We start from the raw sequence: 19,218 nt of genomic DNA, 5'->3' as shown, positions 1-19,218 counted from the left end.
TTGTTCAAATGCAGAACAGCTGATGATTTCTCTGCTTCTCTCTCCATAATGCTCACTGACTATGGGACTGCTGTGCAATGAATCAGCAAATAAGAATTTTCTGACACTCTAAAGCGCAAAACAAGATACTGGGCTGAGAAGTTCTTTACACACTCGTCACTCTGAACAGTTTGAAAAACAGCCAGCCAACCAACCCTGCATTTCCCAACTTTCAAATTGTTGTTTTATTTTGTTTAGCAATATTAAGGAGGTGCTTTCTCAGCTGAGATTCCTCTGCAACTGCTGGTGTATATTGAGCTAGTTTTCCCCAAAGAAGGCTGACCAAAACACAGGCTTTCATTGCTTTTGTCAGGGCACAAAACTCTTCCTAATGTGTCACAATAACCAAGAACTACAAACTGAACTCCAAATATATATTATTGGATGTTTCTTGGTTCAGTTCAACAAGCTTAAATAGTAATTCTTTTCTTTTGTATTTTTTCTCTTTGTTTTCCAATCCATTGCTGTGTTGGAATTTAACAAAGGCTAACACAAAATTAAATTATAGAAAAAATGTTTCAGAAAAGAACAACAATCTCCTATGAATACTTTAACATGCACTAGTGTAACCTGTAAGAGAAAATACGCAGGTCACACAGACAACTGTATATCCTCTGCATGACACCATGGCCTCATATAAATGAAACATGTTAGAAAAAACTCATGGTTTTTGTTAACCACTAGTAATTAAGAAGAAATTCCTCCTTTGGTCTTGGAGGAAACAGAGGTCATATGACTAATGTATATACACATAGGTCACAATTGAATGCACAATCTTTCTAAAAGCTCTTTTCAAACTGAAAACATCAATAAAAGCTGCTTCTTTTTTGTTTGTTTTTAAACTCACAGCTATGTACATTTTTACAAAGTTTCTTTAAATATAGTTCAGGCTGGCAAGTCATCTCTTTGCACAGAACTATACGTATTTTACTGCATAGTCAGTCCTCCTCTTTTTTTTTTTTTTCATTTTTGTTTTTAATAATAAAATTCTATTTTCCCCATCTGAATTACAGCTTCATATGCTGGGTAAAAGCCCATGGTGATGTCTTTGTTTTATCAACGGCCATTCATGGTATGGCACATAAAGAATCTTTTTTATAATTTTATTTATTAAAAAAAAAAAAAAAAAAAAACCAAAACAAAACACCTGTACAGTCACTGGCTTTGTGTTCCAGAAGATTCTGCTTTGCTTGTTACACTTAAAACACCATTTTAAATGACTTCTTCTGGCCTTAACTTTCAATCAAAGTGGCTGAGATCTTAAAGCAGTATCGTAACAGCAATGTACACTTTTCACATTTCACAGGGTTTGTAGTTGATCTTTAACATCAGTGAGTTTCTGTGGGAAGGATCAGTAAGAAAATAATGACTGTCCTTCTCTTTTACTTATTTTTACTTTAGATTTTGACAAGGTATTCAAGGGATGGTAGATAATTTTTTCCTCTTCTTTTTTTCTTTTTTTTTTTTCTTTTTTCTTTCTTCCAAGTGGCTTGTGAGGGTAGATGGGGAAGGGCTGAGCTATACCCTAGTGGTTGAATGTCCATGGGGCAAATTTGTACTGTTTTGTCCTCCACTGAAGGTGTTGAAAGTATGCAAAGGCTGCATTCCTGTTAATGTATTTGGAATCATGGTTATGGTGTTGGGTGTCATTAGCGGGATGTCATCTGGGGACCTTCTCAAAGTGAGCGTGTAGTCAGGTGGACAGGTGAGTCTCAGTGTGTCATGGGCCTGCAGCGATTCACACTCGTGGTCATGTTCTAGCTGCTTCATCTGCAAGGACATGATCTCTTCATTTTGTATGTGCGCTATGTCATTGGTGGTGTTCCTCTGGGGGCTGGGGCGCCTGTGAGTCTCATGACGCCGCTTGTCCTTCTTGTAATATAATGCAGCAAAGGCTAAAATGTTGAGGAACAGCAAGGAGGCCCCCACAGCAATGGTGACGCTCAGCTCCGTGGAGTAATCTCGCTTGTTTTCTATCAGAACTGTTGTATCCTCTGGAGCTGTTTTATGGGTGTCTTTTGAATGTTTGGGATTGTTGGCAGGTGTCATTGCTGGGCGTTTGGTGGCTGGCCATAATTTACCAGGAGAACGTCGGGTCACATATGGAAAGGAGGTCATGTCAGGAGGGGGGACTTTAGTTGTTGTGGAAACATACTGAAATATTTCATTCAGGTTGTGAAGGTGTGGTACGAGCTCCAACCAGAACGCAACTTTTGTTGCTCGATAGTGATCACGAACTCGGGGTTTCAGGCCAATATGTAAATAAAGTTGGTCTTTAGGATTGTATTTTGACCAGGCCACTTCTTCAAAGCGGTTGGGTTTTGTGTGGATGAACTTTGTGTCCTGTGGAACAGGCTGGTTTGGATCTCTAAAAAAAAATGAAAACAGACAATATTATAGTCATTAACCTTCCCACAAAAAAAACAAGACAAAACAAAAGAAAAAAACCACCAAACTCTCTCTATCCTATAGTTAATAGTTTACCCAATACTTACAGTAACCTAAAAGTAGAAACTAAAAAGCCCTCCCTACCTGAAGAACAGCTGTTAATAAATAATCGAAAGAAAATTACTGTACAGTGCATCTTAGGTACTATAATCATTTTTTACATGAAAATGCGGAAAGCATAGTGTTTCAGCTCCCAAAAGGTCATCTGAAGTTCTGTGATTCAATACCATACTCCGAGGAGTATGTCTTAGAAACACTCTGTCTTAGAGAGGTACTAATTACCTCTTCCCATAGTAAATATGTAGGTTCAACTCTTCTCCAGGTTTGATACTAACTTTCTCATTTAAGGCACAACTGCTGTAAGTAGTAAATATGGGCATCTAAACCCAATGGCAATATTGGAAGTCCTTGTGAACACACAAAATTACACTCGCTGTGTATATTACAAGAAAAAAACCCCAAAACTTCAAAACTTGAAGTAGCAGGGCTGATACATGTACGTGGGAACTATTTCTCTTTGTGTTCCTTTACTGAGCTATTAGTCCTCCTGCATCTAGATATCTACTCGGGGAGAAAACCTTTGAAACCTTTGTGTCACAAATCTTTCCATCATTTCCACTAGCAGATGACTATTTGAAAGTTCCATGTGATCATTGCTATGAAGTACTGTGTTTGATGGCCAAAGGACAATGAGCCTTAACTGTGACCCACTATATAGAGATGAGAAATATGTTAACTGAGATCAACAAGTTTTGTACTACTTAAATAGTAGTAGTAGACATAAGAGTAGTACACAAGTCAGAGATAATTTCAAAATTGGTAAGCCAAATATTTGTTTTTTCTTACAGGTTCAGAATAAAGACAAACTGTAGTGGTTAGGTCCAAAATACTCATTACTGTTCACTTCTGGGACTATGCTTTGCTAACCCATGACACAAACCAATGCCACAAAGAGCATTTAGATATGGTTAATGTATGCACATCCATATGATTTTAGTAAAACTTAAATAAATATTTAAGGAAGTTAAAATTGCTAATACTAAGTTTAATAGTATGTTGCACATGAGTTTGAATCTTCTGTTCTAGCAATGAGTATTTTCTGGGACTTTGTGATATATAATACTGAGAGTACATTATTTATTTCCTGTGCATTACATTATTTATTTCCTGTGCAGAACTTTGCATTCTCCTTTGCATTCATTTGTATGCATTAGTTTATTTCCTGTGAAAACAATTCTAATATTTTCCTTTTCTTCCAATATACAGTTATGCGTATTCTGGGAATTCCAAACCCCATCAGAACAGATTTTAATGCATCTGTTTTCTTTTTTCATTTTCAAAAGCCCACAAACTCAATAGCCTACTTTAGCATTCCTTTTCTGTACATAAAGACCTATTTCTTAGTTTTTAAATGAGATAGGTAATTTGAGTTTAATAATCTTATGATTCCTGTATTCTTCTTCACCTGAAAGAATTTATCTTACCTCTTTTTTAAGAGAAAAGAAGAATTCTTTTTCTATATTATTTTGGTATTTTGGCTTACTTATGCTTGTGGTTTTAGTGTTTGGGGGTTTTGGGGTGGTTTAGTGTGCTGAATTTTTAAAAAATATTCAAATATATCTAATCCTTCCCATTTCAATAAGATATATAAAATACAAACTAGGGGTTCTGAAACTGTTATCATTCCTTCCTTCCTTCCTTCCTTCCTTCCTTCCTTCCTTCCTTCCTTCCTTCCTTCCTTGCTTTCTTGCTTTCTTTCTTGCTTTCTCACTTTCTCGCTTTCTCTCTCGCTTTCCCTCTTTCTTTCAACACTTAGCCAAATTGTGTTAGTTTGGAAAAAAAAAAGATAATTGATTGGTGATTGTTCATCCCAGTTCAAACTAGAGGAGTAATATTCCCTTCCAAGCACTACAGAAACAGATGTATGCTGCTACTTTGAGGGATTCTAACATGCACTGAAGAAGGAAATAAAGCTATTTCTTTTGTTATTAAAGAACAGACTGAAAGATCTGGAAAATCTAAACACAAAGATACTGGCCCAATTCAATATATTTACTTTGACAGAACTTTGGGGTTCAATATATAAATTCTAAGGCAAATTAAAAATCAACAAGGTTATCAAAATGCGAAACATTTTTCTTCTCAGAAACTCAAAATATTGCAAGAGTTCTAGCACAAAATCTTGTGTTATTCTCCTTGCTGTTCTTATTCATATCACAAAAAACCTCTGGGAATGGTCCTATAGAGAACTGATTCCTTAAGTTAGCTCTTGTAAACCAGTTGCAGTTGATACACAGTATAGGAGATGAAGAAACTGAACACTAATTTTAGAAAGCAGCCAAAATGGACATGCACTTTTAAAATTTTTAGTGGTCCTATAAAAATTACACCAGCTGATTATTTTAGCAAATAACAAATTGTCATTCTCACTGTGGTCCCTTCCAGCCTTACCATTTTCTATCGTGTCATTCCCTTCCCCTACAAAAAGCCTAGAAAACAAGTAAATATCTGCCTCCCTTTCCCTCTCTTTCATCCTCTACCTCCATCTGTCATTTTTAACTGTATTTATTAGGAGCAGCCAATTATGCTGCCGCCTCCCCCAAACACAAGAGAGAAAATAACATTACCTGAGTCTGGGATTGTATTTGAGTATTTGTTTACATGGCTGTGTGTGGGCATGAAGTTGTCCATCGAAACAAGAATCAGGAAAAAATCAGCTAGCCCTACAGACAAGTAATTTCTTTGCTGAGGATATCAGAGCTCTGCAACTGACATCAATTCTAGGGCTGTTCACTTAAAAAATGAATAAAATGGTCTGAACATTCTCTCTGAATTTGGAAGATAGATATCTATATGAGTTTTTTTGTTGTTGTTTACAAAAAAAGGGGAATAACTAAGTCCAGTCCTAAATAAAGGATCTGATAATGGCCTTGGAGCTTGGTTTTATAGACTAATGATCATTTGTGAAAAATACTCAGTAGACATAAACAAGAGAATTTTTAATTTCCTTGGCCATACAGCTATGTACACTGCAGAAACTTCATAAGATTATAACTTATGAAGTTTTTTTCTTGGGTAGTTGGGCAGCTTATCCTACTATGAACCATTTTCCATTTTTATTGGTAGGCATAAAACATAGATGTACAGACAATCATTTCTCCTATCAATTCATCTGTTCAACAAAATTCTTGATCTGCTACTTGAATTTCAATTTTTCTCTTGCTTTTTAAGACTCTCACAAACCCTTTGTGTTTCTAGATGTTCTTGAGGCTCAATTGTGTAATTTCATAAAAATAGCTGCTAGGAAACCTTCCTTTAAATACCCACTGCAATCATGATGATAACAGTATAATCTGAACAATATACTTCCAGTTCTGTACTTCTTACAGTATGGGCTCTCATTGGGAGGAGATTTCTTGTTTCCCAATTTGCCAGTTGGTAAGGAGGTTTGGTTTTTTTTCTTCATCTTACTGCTATAACAAGATTGATGATTATTGTTATTTATTTTGCTCTCTCATTACTTATTTTTACCACCTTTAGAATTCAAACAGCTTCTACATCAAAAAACGTCCCCATCACAAAATGCCTGAACTTCTTTTTCCATACAACAGAAGACCATATCTTACCTAAGGTATATTTTTGTTTATGTGCAGAATAATCCCATCTCACCTGTCACTTTTTTCCTCCAACTTTGTCTGCACCAATTTTGCACAACTTAAGATGTTGCTGTATATTGTCATTCAATTCACACCTCATGAACTAGAGGTGTAAAATCAAAGCATCAATTTTTCTTGGGTGATATAAAGTAAATATGCCTGCAATGAATATTGACTGAAGAGCAACACACACTCCTGTTCACAAGGAAGATTAGTAGCTGACCTGGAGGGCAAATGAAGGAACTGGGTGTTTCATATATGATGATATTTTCATGGGAAGAATGATGAATTAAGAAGTTTTCTCATATCCCAAATTCCATATCAGATGGTAAAATACCATTTGTGTCTTAACTACTTCTGCCACAGCATTGACTATCACTCAGGACCATGGAACTGTTACATTAATGCATTTGAAGTGTTGTAATTTTTCTGTCCTTCTCTAACTTCAATGGAGAGCAAAATGTCTTCACAGTTACATAATCTTTGTCTCTAAGACTCTGAAAGGCCTCTAGATACTTTATTTTCTTTCAGTAGTACTCTTCTCTCCATATGATTAAAAGAAAATGGAAGAGAGAGAAAAACTGGCTTTTCTTCATCCTTCTGTTGATTCTTTTCATTCTGTCACAATACGAATAATGGCACAGCCATTCCTGCTAGAAGGACTAGTACACAGGCATATTTTCCCTTACCTCCTTTCCTCAATTATCACCAGATCCCACTGCTTCCCTGCTCCCAGTCAGCTAAGGACAACAGCTAAGGACTCCTTATAAGTACTAAGGAAAACAAACCATAACTACACTGTTTTGTTTGACTAACACAGATTTGCCATTGGAGAGAGTTATTTCTTCAGACCAAAAAAAAAAAATCAAAAAGAAGTGCAACAACCTCATCAAAGAGTTCACTGAGAATTGATTTGAAACTACACTTTAATAATTGCAAGTTTAATCATGTCTTCTATTAGAGAACCCAGCTGACTATAAAACACAGACATTCTTAATAACTCAGTTAGGTTTGTGCTTCAGAATCAATGGAAGCAAAATAACTCTGGAGTATTTATCTGAAATACAAAGGAAACAAGGATATATCCTTTAGATCTTTAACTTTCCCAATATCAACACAGGCAGAGCTGGATGAATGGTAGCAAGAGTAGAGTAATGTAATTCCTCAAAAACAGGGCAATTTTTAGAAACCTGATAGATAACTCTAATGAGAGCAGGCTTTCTATCTACTGTGTGAAACTTCAAATCCTTCTTCACAAGAACATAAATGCCACAGTATCTATGAAGGACTGGCACGCAACCCCTCACGTTGTTCACTCTTCCCCTGCTGATGTGTCTGCAAAGGAGATAATGTGGCCCTAACAAACAGAACACTTGGCATATAAAATTACCATTACAGTTAGGATAGCACCACAGGATAGCAGTTAGGTGCTCCAAGTGCACCTCTTAATGAAGCCCTCACATATAATTCTGTGCATAGTGGAATTAAAAACTGTATTTTCACGTCATTTTTGTATCCCAAATGTAGTATCTCAAACTTACTCTACAACAAATTGTTTTCCTATTTCTAAGGCACGTTAGAAACATAGTTTTGAAAAGGCCAAAGGAAAGACTCTTAATAATAATAATAATAATAATAATAATAATAATAATCACCATAATAAAAAAGTCATAGCTAGATAGAGAATGGAGGATTAGCAAAATGCAGCTTCCAGGCTTTCATTTCAAGCACAAACCATTTGCCATTAAACACTTTAATTGTCTTCTCCTATTTGCTAGCTTCAGTAATCGACTTCAGAGTTAAGCACAATAAAAGCACTGTGCCTTGTGTTGTATCTTTCACCTGCTGATTTTACAAGATTGACCTGCCCTCCAAACCCAGCCGTGGCAGTAGGCCCATTAAACAATGTGTCTTTTTTAGCAACGGATGGCCTGTCATTAAAAGCCTAGCACCGTCCATCTGAATGATGCACCACCTGAGCCATAATTATACAGTAAGTACCTGGATGCAGCCTCTGTGCGAGAGTCATCGAAATTGGAAAAGACTCAAAGACATTAAAAATAAATAAATATATCTGCAGTTTTAATGTTCAAGGCTTACCTAAAGGGAAATGTGAAATAATAAAATCTTTCAGTTAGAAGATTTTTCATGTGTTGCCATGGGTACAAACACAAAGCAAGACAAGTTCTATCCTAATAAGGATGGGAAATGATCATTAAAAAACAGGGAGGGGAATAAACCAAAGCAGAGCAAAAACAAAGCAGTCTTGAACTGAATCAGTCATCTTGAGAGTTGAAGGACCTGAGTGTGTACAGGGATTTCAGATTGTAAGTGAGTGAGTGAGTAGAGCAGAGCACAGTTACCCCAGAGAGCCCCTGTTGCTCTAGGCTCGAGGTGCTACAACCTTTGCCTTTCTGTTTCAGGAACCAGAGGTGCAGAACAAATGTAATCTTAAAATACTATTTACCTCCAAGTATTCTATTGTACTATTCAGAACAATTAATCATTGTTCACACAAAGAAAGAAAAGACCCCATCAAGGTAATACGTGTTGTGTTGCTCTTTTCCTTTCCTTTGAAAACTGAAATTTTACAGCTAGAGGTCATTTCTAATGACACATCTTTCAGACTGCCTGTAAGGGAGTGAGTCTGTAATAGAATATATACACCATTCCTGTCTCATCAGCAATGGGAAAGTTTCAGAAATTACCAATGCCTCTCCCAAAACACCTGTTTTGCCTTTAGGTGTAGTATGACAATGACTTTGTAACCAGCAAACTGGGTATAGCCAGCTGAAATTAGCTTTCGAGTAGCAACAGATGGAAAGCGAATTTATGAGTAATGGTGGCAGCTGGGACTGTGAGAAGCTCCTGTCAGCCTCAAAAACTGCTTAAATACAGCTTCTTAATCTATAGGGAATAGTCATAAAGTAATTGTAAACAGTAGTGAGATCATGGAGATCTTGCATCTCCATAATAATTCCAATGAGGTATATTTGTAAGGATCTGAAGTCCTCTATGTATATGTGGCATTTCATCTACCAAAATAAAGACAAATTGATGGTATCATCATCTCTGAGCATGTGGTACAGCCAGCATGCATCATTGTCTGTCCATAAACTTTCATCATGAAGTTTGCCTATCCCAGTACTGATGACTTCTTGTTGCCAAATACATCTAAATATTACATAGTTAATTCACTTTTTTGCTGAACTCTGGGGTTTCTGCATTCAAAAGTACCTGTTTGTCTAATATGCAGTGCAACAGAAGCTTTTTTTTTGCCTTGAAAGTTGTCCTGAAGCATTTGATTGGTTTTTACTCAATTTATGCTCGAGGTTCTTGTTAAGACTGCAAAATCTCTCTCCCTTGAACATCATTTAGATTCATGGAAGGCTACAAGGGCTGCTAAATCCTCTGAGTGCTTCAAAATAGGCATCTGAGTTTTTTTTATATATCTGCACACCGTTCACTGCAGTGCAGTAAAGCTGCAGTTTCCAGAGCCCAATCCTACCATTAAACATTCAGTGGAAAGATTTACAGCCCTTTTGTGCCACAAGTATCTTTGTTTTAATTCAGTACTGAAGACTCAAGGTTAACAAAAAAGCCCTTGCTGCTGAATTAAAACACTGCAATACTCTTTAAAGGAATGCTATAGGAAGAGAACAGAATTTATTAATATTGCTCACAGATTAAGCTGCTTTGAGGGTTCTTTCCTTGATGTTTACAACTCTATTTCAGCAAAATATTGATGCCTTTATTTTGTTTTGTAAGCAGAATTAATTTAAATTTTTAACCTTCTCAAAGAAAAATTTATATCTAAGTCTCTTTTTCATTCCAGTCAAGTACTTATTATTGCCATTATAGCCCTCAGAGGGAAAAAATTTTCCAGTGTCTGCCTTTCTGTTCTAATTCCTCCCTGAGTCGTCATCCCTGTGAAGGTCACTGAAAAACAAGAACTTCCTTTCTTTTGTAGCAGATAAGTGCTATCTGCCTGACAGCTCCTTCTTCAAGTAGCAGACATGTTGCCTCTGATTTTTCAGTATCTTAGTGAACCACCTTTTCTCTGAGACATGCTTTTTGTCTTAGTAATTGTCCTATTTTTTGAACTAAAAATAAAGTGTGTTACTATTCTCACTGAGCTTCTAAAGAAAATAGTTTGAGGGAACACACTAATTAAAAATCTATTAAATATTAATAAGCCTCATTTACCTCCTGTCTTAACAGAAATATTTCTATACTACTACTTCAAAATCAGATTTTGAGGCCACTGGAATGGGATACTGAGTATTTTAGAAGTATGCTATCAACAAAATGAATGCTGGGTGTCATACTTACCCAGTTTTGGCAAAGTTAGTCCAGTATGTCATAACCACTGCACTGAGCATGACATCATTCTTGGAAAAGTTGCAGTTGAACAGTTCTGTGGGACCAATCATAGGAATCCCAAACACATAAGGGACTTCATCACCATGAGCTGAATCAGCCCAGCTGGGTTTCATTTCACTTTGGCAATGGTGATAAAATGCATAGAAATATGTTGGAGATCCATACTGGGCATGCAGGTCAGCTGTGGCAACAGCTGGAGCAACCCACTGGTGGTCTGTAAAAAGAGCAACCAGGGTCTTCCGTCTTGTTTCAGGGTTCTCTTTGTCTGCCCAGTCGGTGTACATGAATTTAATGGTCTCTCGCAGTGTATCCTTCCCTTCTGGATAACCATATAGATTGTCCACAAAATTGGAGACAGAGAAGTCAAAATCATTGGGAGAAACACCATCTTCATTGTCTACAATGCCATCCACAAATTTTAAACCTTCCCCTTGATTCACACCCAGCATTATATCATAGTTAAGGAATTCCCCTTGCTCCATTAGAATCTGAGGGTCATCTGGAATCACATCTCCATCTATCACAGGCCCAAAGGCAATATGGTACGTGGCTGGAGTGATAGTCTGTTGAATGAGTTCTTTGTAATTCTTATTCCGCAGACATTCAACCAAATCAGTGGTATCCAGCATGTCGCAGCCCACTTTATCTGCCAATATCCGAGTGTACTTGGCAGGCTGATAGTTCACTGCCCAGCTGGACAGGGCTGTTCCACTCTGTATGATTGCCTTTTGGAACAAACCTGCAGGTGCAAATTGTTTAAATACAGATTCAATTAGATATTAAAAAAAAAAAAAAAAAAAGATATATATATATATATCAAAAAATGAAAAGTATTTTTTTACTAAGGAAACAAAGCTTTGATTACAGAATCCCTAAAGAATGTATACACTGAAATTTCATCAATTTCCATCAATCCTACTCACTGCTCCCTTTTTATGCTATGTCAAATAGGCTACTAATTAAAATCTCTCCTGTTCTTGATGCTCACACACATAAGGCATGAAGGTTTCAGGTTACTCTTTCAAGAACAAAACTCATTCTTGTATTGAAGTTTTCTTGTGTCCTTGATGGAAGTCCTCTGGCTTTACCACATTTGTAGTCCTGTGAAAATTTCTTTGAAGGACTGGCAGCTAAAAGCAATCATATCCTCTTTGACATGTAAATGACACTCATAAATGCGCCTTTCAGTAGTTTAAAGGTCAAATTAAAATTACACATTCTCATTTTCTTCACAAAATCAATGCATGATACTAGCTTGAAAAAATCTGCTCTATTAAAAGCAATTTCGTATGTTTGAATCTTCTACTCTGACATTTTTTATTTACCATTTAATTTTTTAAATTATTCTTGTGTCTATCTGTTAGCACTGCCTATATGCTGAATTTTGTGTGTGTGTAACCCTGCCTATATCTTGAATTAAAATATATTTAATTTTTTTTGCAAGAGAGTTAGATGAGATTCAATGGCTCTTTCTGGTTGTTTTGTGTACACTAATATAAAGAGAAATGAAAACCCAGTCTGAAGAGATTCTCTGTTTAAAGCACTGGAGGGCGAGGGAAGCTTACTGGTGAATCTGCCCCATCTGTTTTCTTTCTGGTAAGATCACTAAAATGGCCTATTTTATATTTAAACTGAATAACTGGGTATCTTCTGCACATGGTTTCTACTGTCAAGTTCTTAAAATGTCAGAGAGTAACAGCTACCAAAGCATGTGGGGATTTTATTGATATACCTTTGAGATTACTGAACACACACACTACAAAATTTCAATGATTTCATCAGTAAGGTTTTTCATGGTTCTATCTGCTTGATTTTGGCATGGCTTGGCCAACAGTTATTCACTGAAATCTTATGTGTATCAAAAGACTGAATTGTCAAGCATAATTCTATGTATTTCAAAATGAGGCGTGTTTACCAGTCATCCTGCTGTAACTTCTTCCTTGGGCTTAGCTTTCTGTTACAAATTTGTCTGGTTTAATGTGATAGAAATGGCATGGATTTATAAATACAATAGATATTTTGGTGTTGTCTTCTTTTACCAAGTCTTTGTAGATTTGGTCTTATCACCAGGAATATTTATGGTTCAGTTCTGGTGCTGTACATTCTTGGGCTCTGGGTTTGGGTTTTTTTTGGAGGGTGAGGTGTTGAGGATAGAAATCCCGCAGCTGACTTACCAAAATCTTAATAACTCTGCATAGGATCACACAGTACTTGTGGAGAGTTAAATAACATTTTAAATAAGGCTTAGTTATGTTTTTACTAAGTAAGGAAAACATCTATATATATGTTGGAAGTGCAGCCAAGAGTGTACAAAAATCAAAAAGGTCACTGCTCTTTTCCATTTTAATTAGGGCAAATTCTTTGATAGAAGAGCCATTGGAATCTGTTGATAAAACTAGAAAAAGTATATTGCCCATGGCATTTGATGCATGAGATTTATGTTGTAATAGCATTTAGTTTTCCTTATAAATATATTTATGTTGACTAACACAAATCCAGAATTCTAGCTAGTAGGTATTTTTCAAATATTACAGACCTTATGTAATTCTAATTCAGCCTACCTCATTTGGCACTTTCACTACATTTTAACATTAAAAAGATAAAAAGTACTTTGCCTAGAGGGTTGTTACCTTCTGAATAGTGGGAGAGTGTCAGGAGACTGACACAGGAAGCTCCTGCCCCAGATCCAAAAATAGTAACTCTCTTCGGGTCTCCTCCAAAAGATCCAATATTTTCTTCAATCCATCGTAAAGCTTGGATTTGGTCAAGCAATCCATAATTGCCTTTTGCAGCTTGGTCCCCAGTACTTAAAAAACCTATAAGGCAAAACTCCATAATTTTAGTTCACCAGATACAGAGTTAGCTACAGGGTATCTACATATTCACATCTTCCCATCTTTTCATCTTCTGTGCTTTTTTTGTTTGTTTGTTTGTTTTTAAAGGTCATGGTCCTAGTTAAATGTCTCCAGCACAAGCAGAGAAACTCATTTTGTGTGCTGTTTAGCTTTAGTTTGTTTTTCCTTAATTCAGAGGTCCCATTTATGAAGAAACACTACTTCCTTTCTGAAATATTTCTGTAACAGTGCAACAATACAGAAAGAAGATTTTAAACATTTTATAACTGATGTGAGTATAGTACAAAGCCTTAGGAAATCATTTTTGAGCAAAGATGTGAGATAGCCAGTCTATGAATGAGAACAATACCCCCTAGCATAGTAATTTAAATACTTCTTAGCAAAATTGTCCTGAACTACGTAGCTCTTTAAATTACTATACTTGTGATATGGATAGACATACTTGGAGCAGAAGAAAGAGGGCTGAAGTAAATAGTAAAGGGAACAATAAAAAGCCTAGGAAAAAAAATACACTTCAATTTCACAGAGGATATTTATTAGGAAGAAAGCAGGTAAATCCATGGCAATATAGCCTTTGGTAGGGAGATTTTATCTGGACAAATCAGGTTTTGTCTTTCTCCTTGGAAATTGCAGGGAAAGCTGCACTGCTGTTTTTTGTTCCTGTGCTGTGGTTATCAGATTCTAGAAACAAAGCATGACATGTTTGCTGCTTGTCTTGCAACTCAGAACAAAACGACCATAAGATTAGGACTGAGATTAATTTTGGTTTTTTGTAACCAACTAAGGTGAAACACTGCAGTTATCCCTGCTGCCTATCATTCACAGTTAAGACCTTCTGCTATGTCCAAATTGCCACATTGAGACGTACTCACAGTCCTCTCTTTAACTCCCACAGACCTTTTCCTGTTAGACAAGTGCAAAGTCAGAAGTCTATTAGAAAGACCTTACAGCATATGGAAGTTTTCAGATGGACATTACTGATTTAGGCACCAGCGACAGCTGTCAAAGACAAAACAAAGACATCTCTTGGCAGGTTTTTTCCAGCTAATTATCAGTTCAGACAAATTTTCTAGAAGAGGGATACAGGACTCAGGGGATCTGTGGTCTTGTGCAGTTTGAAATGAGTCTGTTATCATAAACCACCTGAACCTGCTGTAACAAAGACCTCCATGATCCTGACTGGTAAGGGAGTCTGTGGTCTCTAGGGAATAAAAAGACCTTGCAGTACATTTCCTGTGCTTTGGCAAAGGGGAACAGATCTCTTTGCACTGGCAGTAATAATTTTTTTTGTTGATAGGAAGAATGAAAATACACAGGGAGGAAGGTATTCACAATACGGAGGAAGCAGAATACAAATCATACACATATTGCTAAATAGCATTTGATTCAGCTTTTTCATTGAAAAAGTCTCTAATAATGGCACACACAGTTACAAGAATGGCAGTAACATTTTTTTTCTCTTCTATACCAATGGAGAAAAAATAACCTATTAATCCATAGTTGTCTCAATTTATTTTTTAACAGATGTGTTTTTCTCTTTTTCACATGCCTTTTTTATAGTTTTAAGCTTGTCAAAGAAAGAGTAACCCATTTGCTGGCTTTGTTGCTGCAGCTCACTGCAATATTCTATAATTAAGGCTTTATTCAATCAGAACTATGACATCCATTGGATAAAGAGAGTGTTGTAACCTTTAAAGAAGGGCGGTAATTAATATTCAGAGCCTAACCATGTTTTAGTTCTACTAGCGGCATCAAGCTAAAGCTGATTGAACTTCATAATTTTGAATTCTTACCAAGTGTACTAAAAGGTGAACTGGATAAAACTGCAGTCAATGAATATCTAATGTTCAACAGATGACAATTTTTTTTCCTGTTTTTTCCACAGTTCTCTGCTGATTCTCATTAATTGCAAGAACAAATTTTCTTAATTTAAAAACTAATCACCATGGCAAAGAGTCAGCCCCACATGACACAAACTGAATTCATAAATCTGTCTTTTCTTGAAAAGGATATATTTTCTTTCATGCGCTGAGTACCAGATCAAAATATTTCTTCAAAGCTATTTGAAGAAATTCAGGCAAATAGTAACTATTTGTCCAGAAATACACAACACTAAGAGTTTTTTGGTCTTTTTCTATATTACTTCAGTGAAGAGAAAAAATGCTTCTTTAAACCGAAGTTCCTGAAGTAACTGTTTTAATGTTTCTCTGACTCTATGAACAAAAAGAATTCAAGAAAAATGCTTTATTTTAAACTACTAGATAGCAACAGTCGAGGAGAAAAAGATTACAAATGGAAATTGCTGTGAATTTTCCTTTTCTGCAACCTTTAAGAATGTACGTAATCAAAAGCTATATGCTGTCACTTGCACTGTTTTGATAATGCAGTGAAGACACAAAGCTACACACAAGGCTCCTTTAGATCCCACTTAGACAAAAAGAAATCCCTAGTTCTATCTTTATAGCTGGTTTTCCCATATGCTACAGAAATCTTACTGAGATACTAAACAAATCCCAGCATACTAATGGTGGTATTCCCCCTTTACTACTAAAAAGTTATGCAGAGACCCACAGGGACAAGTAGAAGGGAAAAATACCTATAAAATCCGCATAGACAGTTTACTTTTGTCCAGCTCCAGCCTTGTCCAGTGGTTGGAGGCCATCCCTACACTAACACAGTTGGCAGAACTTCAAGAGTCAGTCTAAAGAGAACAGGTGGACCTCCTGTCCACTGTACACATTTCATTTACTTTATTTCACCATGACCACACTCCTGTCTGGTCCATGGGCTGAACGAATGACTTCTCATGGACATATTGCATACGGGGCAGGACATCTTCCCTCTGAGGCTCACCAGGAAGGGTCCAAGCTGTAAGGAACTCTCTGCAATGTGAAACAACAGTACTGAGGTTTTCTGTGGAAATACACTCTTGATCTGAATTAAAACACTAATGTGGACATGGTTGTCGGGGTCCCTCCCCCTGCCATGTAGCCCTGGGAGCCCTGAGGGCACAGACACACGGGGTTTCCCTGCCCCTGCTCAGCCTCGTTCCCCATTGGTTGGTTTGTGTTCCCCTGCGCGGGCAAAGCAGCTCGGGTCCTGTGACTGTGGCAGAGTCTCTCGGCAGAGCCCGGCCATGCGGCTGGGGAAATAAACATCTCTGAAACATCTAGCAAGAATCTGTCCATATATATATTTCTTTTCCACGGGACTCCTGGTTTGATAAAGGCGTGTTACAGCCTCCCCACTGTAACACATGGTCAGGATCAAAATTATATTTTCCCAACAACAGAATTTCAATTTAACATACACAGATTTAGGAAAAAATAAAGACAATGGAGAAAAACCCCTAAACACCATTTCGTTGAAGATAGCAAATGATGATCTGAGAACTACAGCTTCACCCTTAGAGAAAAATAAAATCACCAAGATAACTGCAATCTTGCAGTAATTTTCATTTTTTAAAAATATTTCTATGACCTGCTTTCACTTTCTTTTTAAATTACTAAAAAAAAAATAAAATTTCACAACAACTTTCCTTTGACATTTTGCACACAGTAATACCCAATATTACATCACTGCAAGAAAAGTCCATTCTTTATCTTCATATCTTGGCCCCTGGGCCTAATGCATATCAAATCAATTTGATGGCTGGCTGAAAGCATAAATTTCAACTGTGAATGTTCCTCCACTGCTTTGTGCCTTTTCCTCTCTCCCTCCCTTCCAACCCCCATGTAGGGGGACTGTTTCCCAATGGAAACAGATGAGGTTGACTTGGTGTGTGAAAGCTAGTATTATCTTACTGGCTCAAAATAGTATCAAAACTTACATTTTGGTACTGGTAAACTGCACTGACTTTCAGATTTATATAAAATCAGAAAGTCAATCAACTATTTTGATTTAAGAAGGGAAAATATAAATAATATAAATAATGAAAAATTAAACTTGATTCTATCATGCATTTTACTAGCAACTACTATCAATTTTAAAAGTGTATCTTGAAATAAGGCATACTTTTCTTTGTAAATTAAGTACTTTTGCTTCATCTTCTGCCCTTCACAGGATTTGTTAAAAACAAAATCTTTAATTTCTGAGATATAGCTATCACATAAAAAATAATGCCAAACTTAGTAAGACACAATAAATAGCCAAGATAGCACAATGAGAAATTAAACACCAGGAAATCTGTAGAAAATCAACAAGCTAGTGCATTTTGATCTAACTTTTCTTTTTTAAGCCCCTGCTGTATTTTCTGAGTTCACATTTCTTTTTTCTTTATGCCTTTTCATGACTGTTGTCCAAGCCTGAATAGCCTGCTGCAGTTTGTTTGTCAGACAAACCACAAAGATTGATTTGTACAGCAACTGATCAGTACTATGACATAAGCAATATAAATAAGATACTGGAGACTGTGCTTCTGAGTACAATCACGTCTGTTTTGTTTATATTTGTGAAATACCAGAGTAGAGGCTTTTCAAAGCAAAGAGCAACTGTCAAGCATACAGCAGAGCCTTCATATTTTCTAATAGATTTTGTCTGTACCTATCACATTTACCACTGTAAAAGTGGACCTATTCAAAAGTGAAATTCACTAGGGATTACTGAGAACATAAAGACTACACGAAGACCCTGAAATATAAATAGTTGGAGAATAGAGAAGCATTAGAGGGAATTATCATATAAGTTTGTCCTACACTTGCCCTTCCCTAACCATTCCCAAACATCCCCAACAGTGTTCGGAGACAGGATGCTTGGCTGGATGATATCTTGGTTGGAATTAATATGACTATATATTTCTTTTTTTTGTTTTGACTCTATGTCTATTAACAGTACCATGTAAACTTCACTGCAAAGCCAGTGGGATGCAAGATAGAGTGATTGTGCCCTTGGCACAGGTTTAGAAGAAAAAAATTCCTGCAGCATGACTGGCCTATGCAAAGCTGAGTAAGCATCACTGATGCACCTGAAACATCTACCTAGAGACTAAATCAAATGAGAGGACTCATTTGATTGACTGGCTATGTATGGGTCTGTACAGAAGTAATGTTACATACATACTTCTTCATCCTGAAAACAGAACAATGCCTTTCCTACAGCTGCAAATTGTTTGAAATTTGCAGGTGCAACTGCCAGAACAAATGTTTTAATATTCAGAAACTTAAGTAGTAGGATAGCCTATGATTCTGAAATAGTGGTCACAAAAGGGAATTTCTGCATGCTATGGCTGTTTACCCTATCCAGCTGCAAATAACACTCATTTAAATTTTATCTCAAGTTAAGTAAGTGAAGAGAAATAAGAAATAAGAAAAAAGACAACTCACCCTAAAGTTTTCATATGAGTTCATAGATTATGTTAAAATATAAAGGACAGTGATGCTTTTAATTCCATTCTCTAACTCAGGCTTAAGAAAACAGTCTCTTCTGAGTCTGCCTTGGTTCTTTCAAATTACTTCTATTGGGAAGACAAAACCTGAATCTGCTTGTTTAGAAAGAACATCTAATTATTACATGCAGTACAAAAGAATAGGTCAGAGATGGTGAAGTGAGAATATTATTATTTGTTTCTATATTGATTCAGGACCGAAACCTAAAGTCTATTTTTTACAATTCCAGGAAAATATCTAATCTTAAATATATAAAAATCTTTTGAAAATGATGCCTTGAGAGGCCACCTAAAAACAGAGACTAGACAAGAATAAGGAAATAAAGGTAGTTTTTATTTGAAAGGCCTTCAAAGGTACCCCCTGGGGAGCCAGAGGCTACTGCCAAGATGGACCCTAAGATGGATGACAGGTCACGAGTTCTTCACGCTTTTATAGGTTTGGTTCATTTGCATA

The 19,218-nt window shown here is 36.5% G+C and overlaps 1 protein-coding gene across 5 annotated transcripts in view; it reads right to left on the bottom strand.

The window, feature by feature from the left end:
* Positions 1 to 1,161: 1,161 nt before the first annotated feature.
* NLGN4X (neuroligin 4 X-linked) overlaps positions 1,162 to 19,218 on the bottom strand; it is a 170,205-nt gene continuing 152,148 nt past the window's right edge. For all 5 annotated transcript variants that reach the window (XM_069003916.1, XM_069003913.1, XM_069003936.1 and 2 more), the window contains 3 exons: positions 13,157 to 13,342; positions 10,476 to 11,265; positions 1,162 to 2,407 (listed from right to left, as the gene is read on the bottom strand). In XM_069003916.1, the coding sequence (XP_068860017.1) occupies positions 1,558 to 2,407; positions 10,476 to 11,265; positions 13,157 to 13,342 (1,826 nt within the window). In that variant the 3' untranslated portion in view covers positions 1,162 to 1,557. The remainder of the gene's footprint in view (positions 2,408 to 10,475; positions 11,266 to 13,156; positions 13,343 to 19,218) is intronic.

The sequence above is a fragment of the Aphelocoma coerulescens genome, chromosome 1 (genome assembly GCF_041296385.1).
Source record: "Aphelocoma coerulescens isolate FSJ_1873_10779 chromosome 1, UR_Acoe_1.0, whole genome shotgun sequence".
Taxonomy (NCBI): Eukaryota; Metazoa; Chordata; class Aves; order Passeriformes; family Corvidae; genus Aphelocoma; species Aphelocoma coerulescens.
Note: the sequence above shows the minus strand (reverse complement) of the source record. Positions and strands in the feature narration are given on the sequence as shown.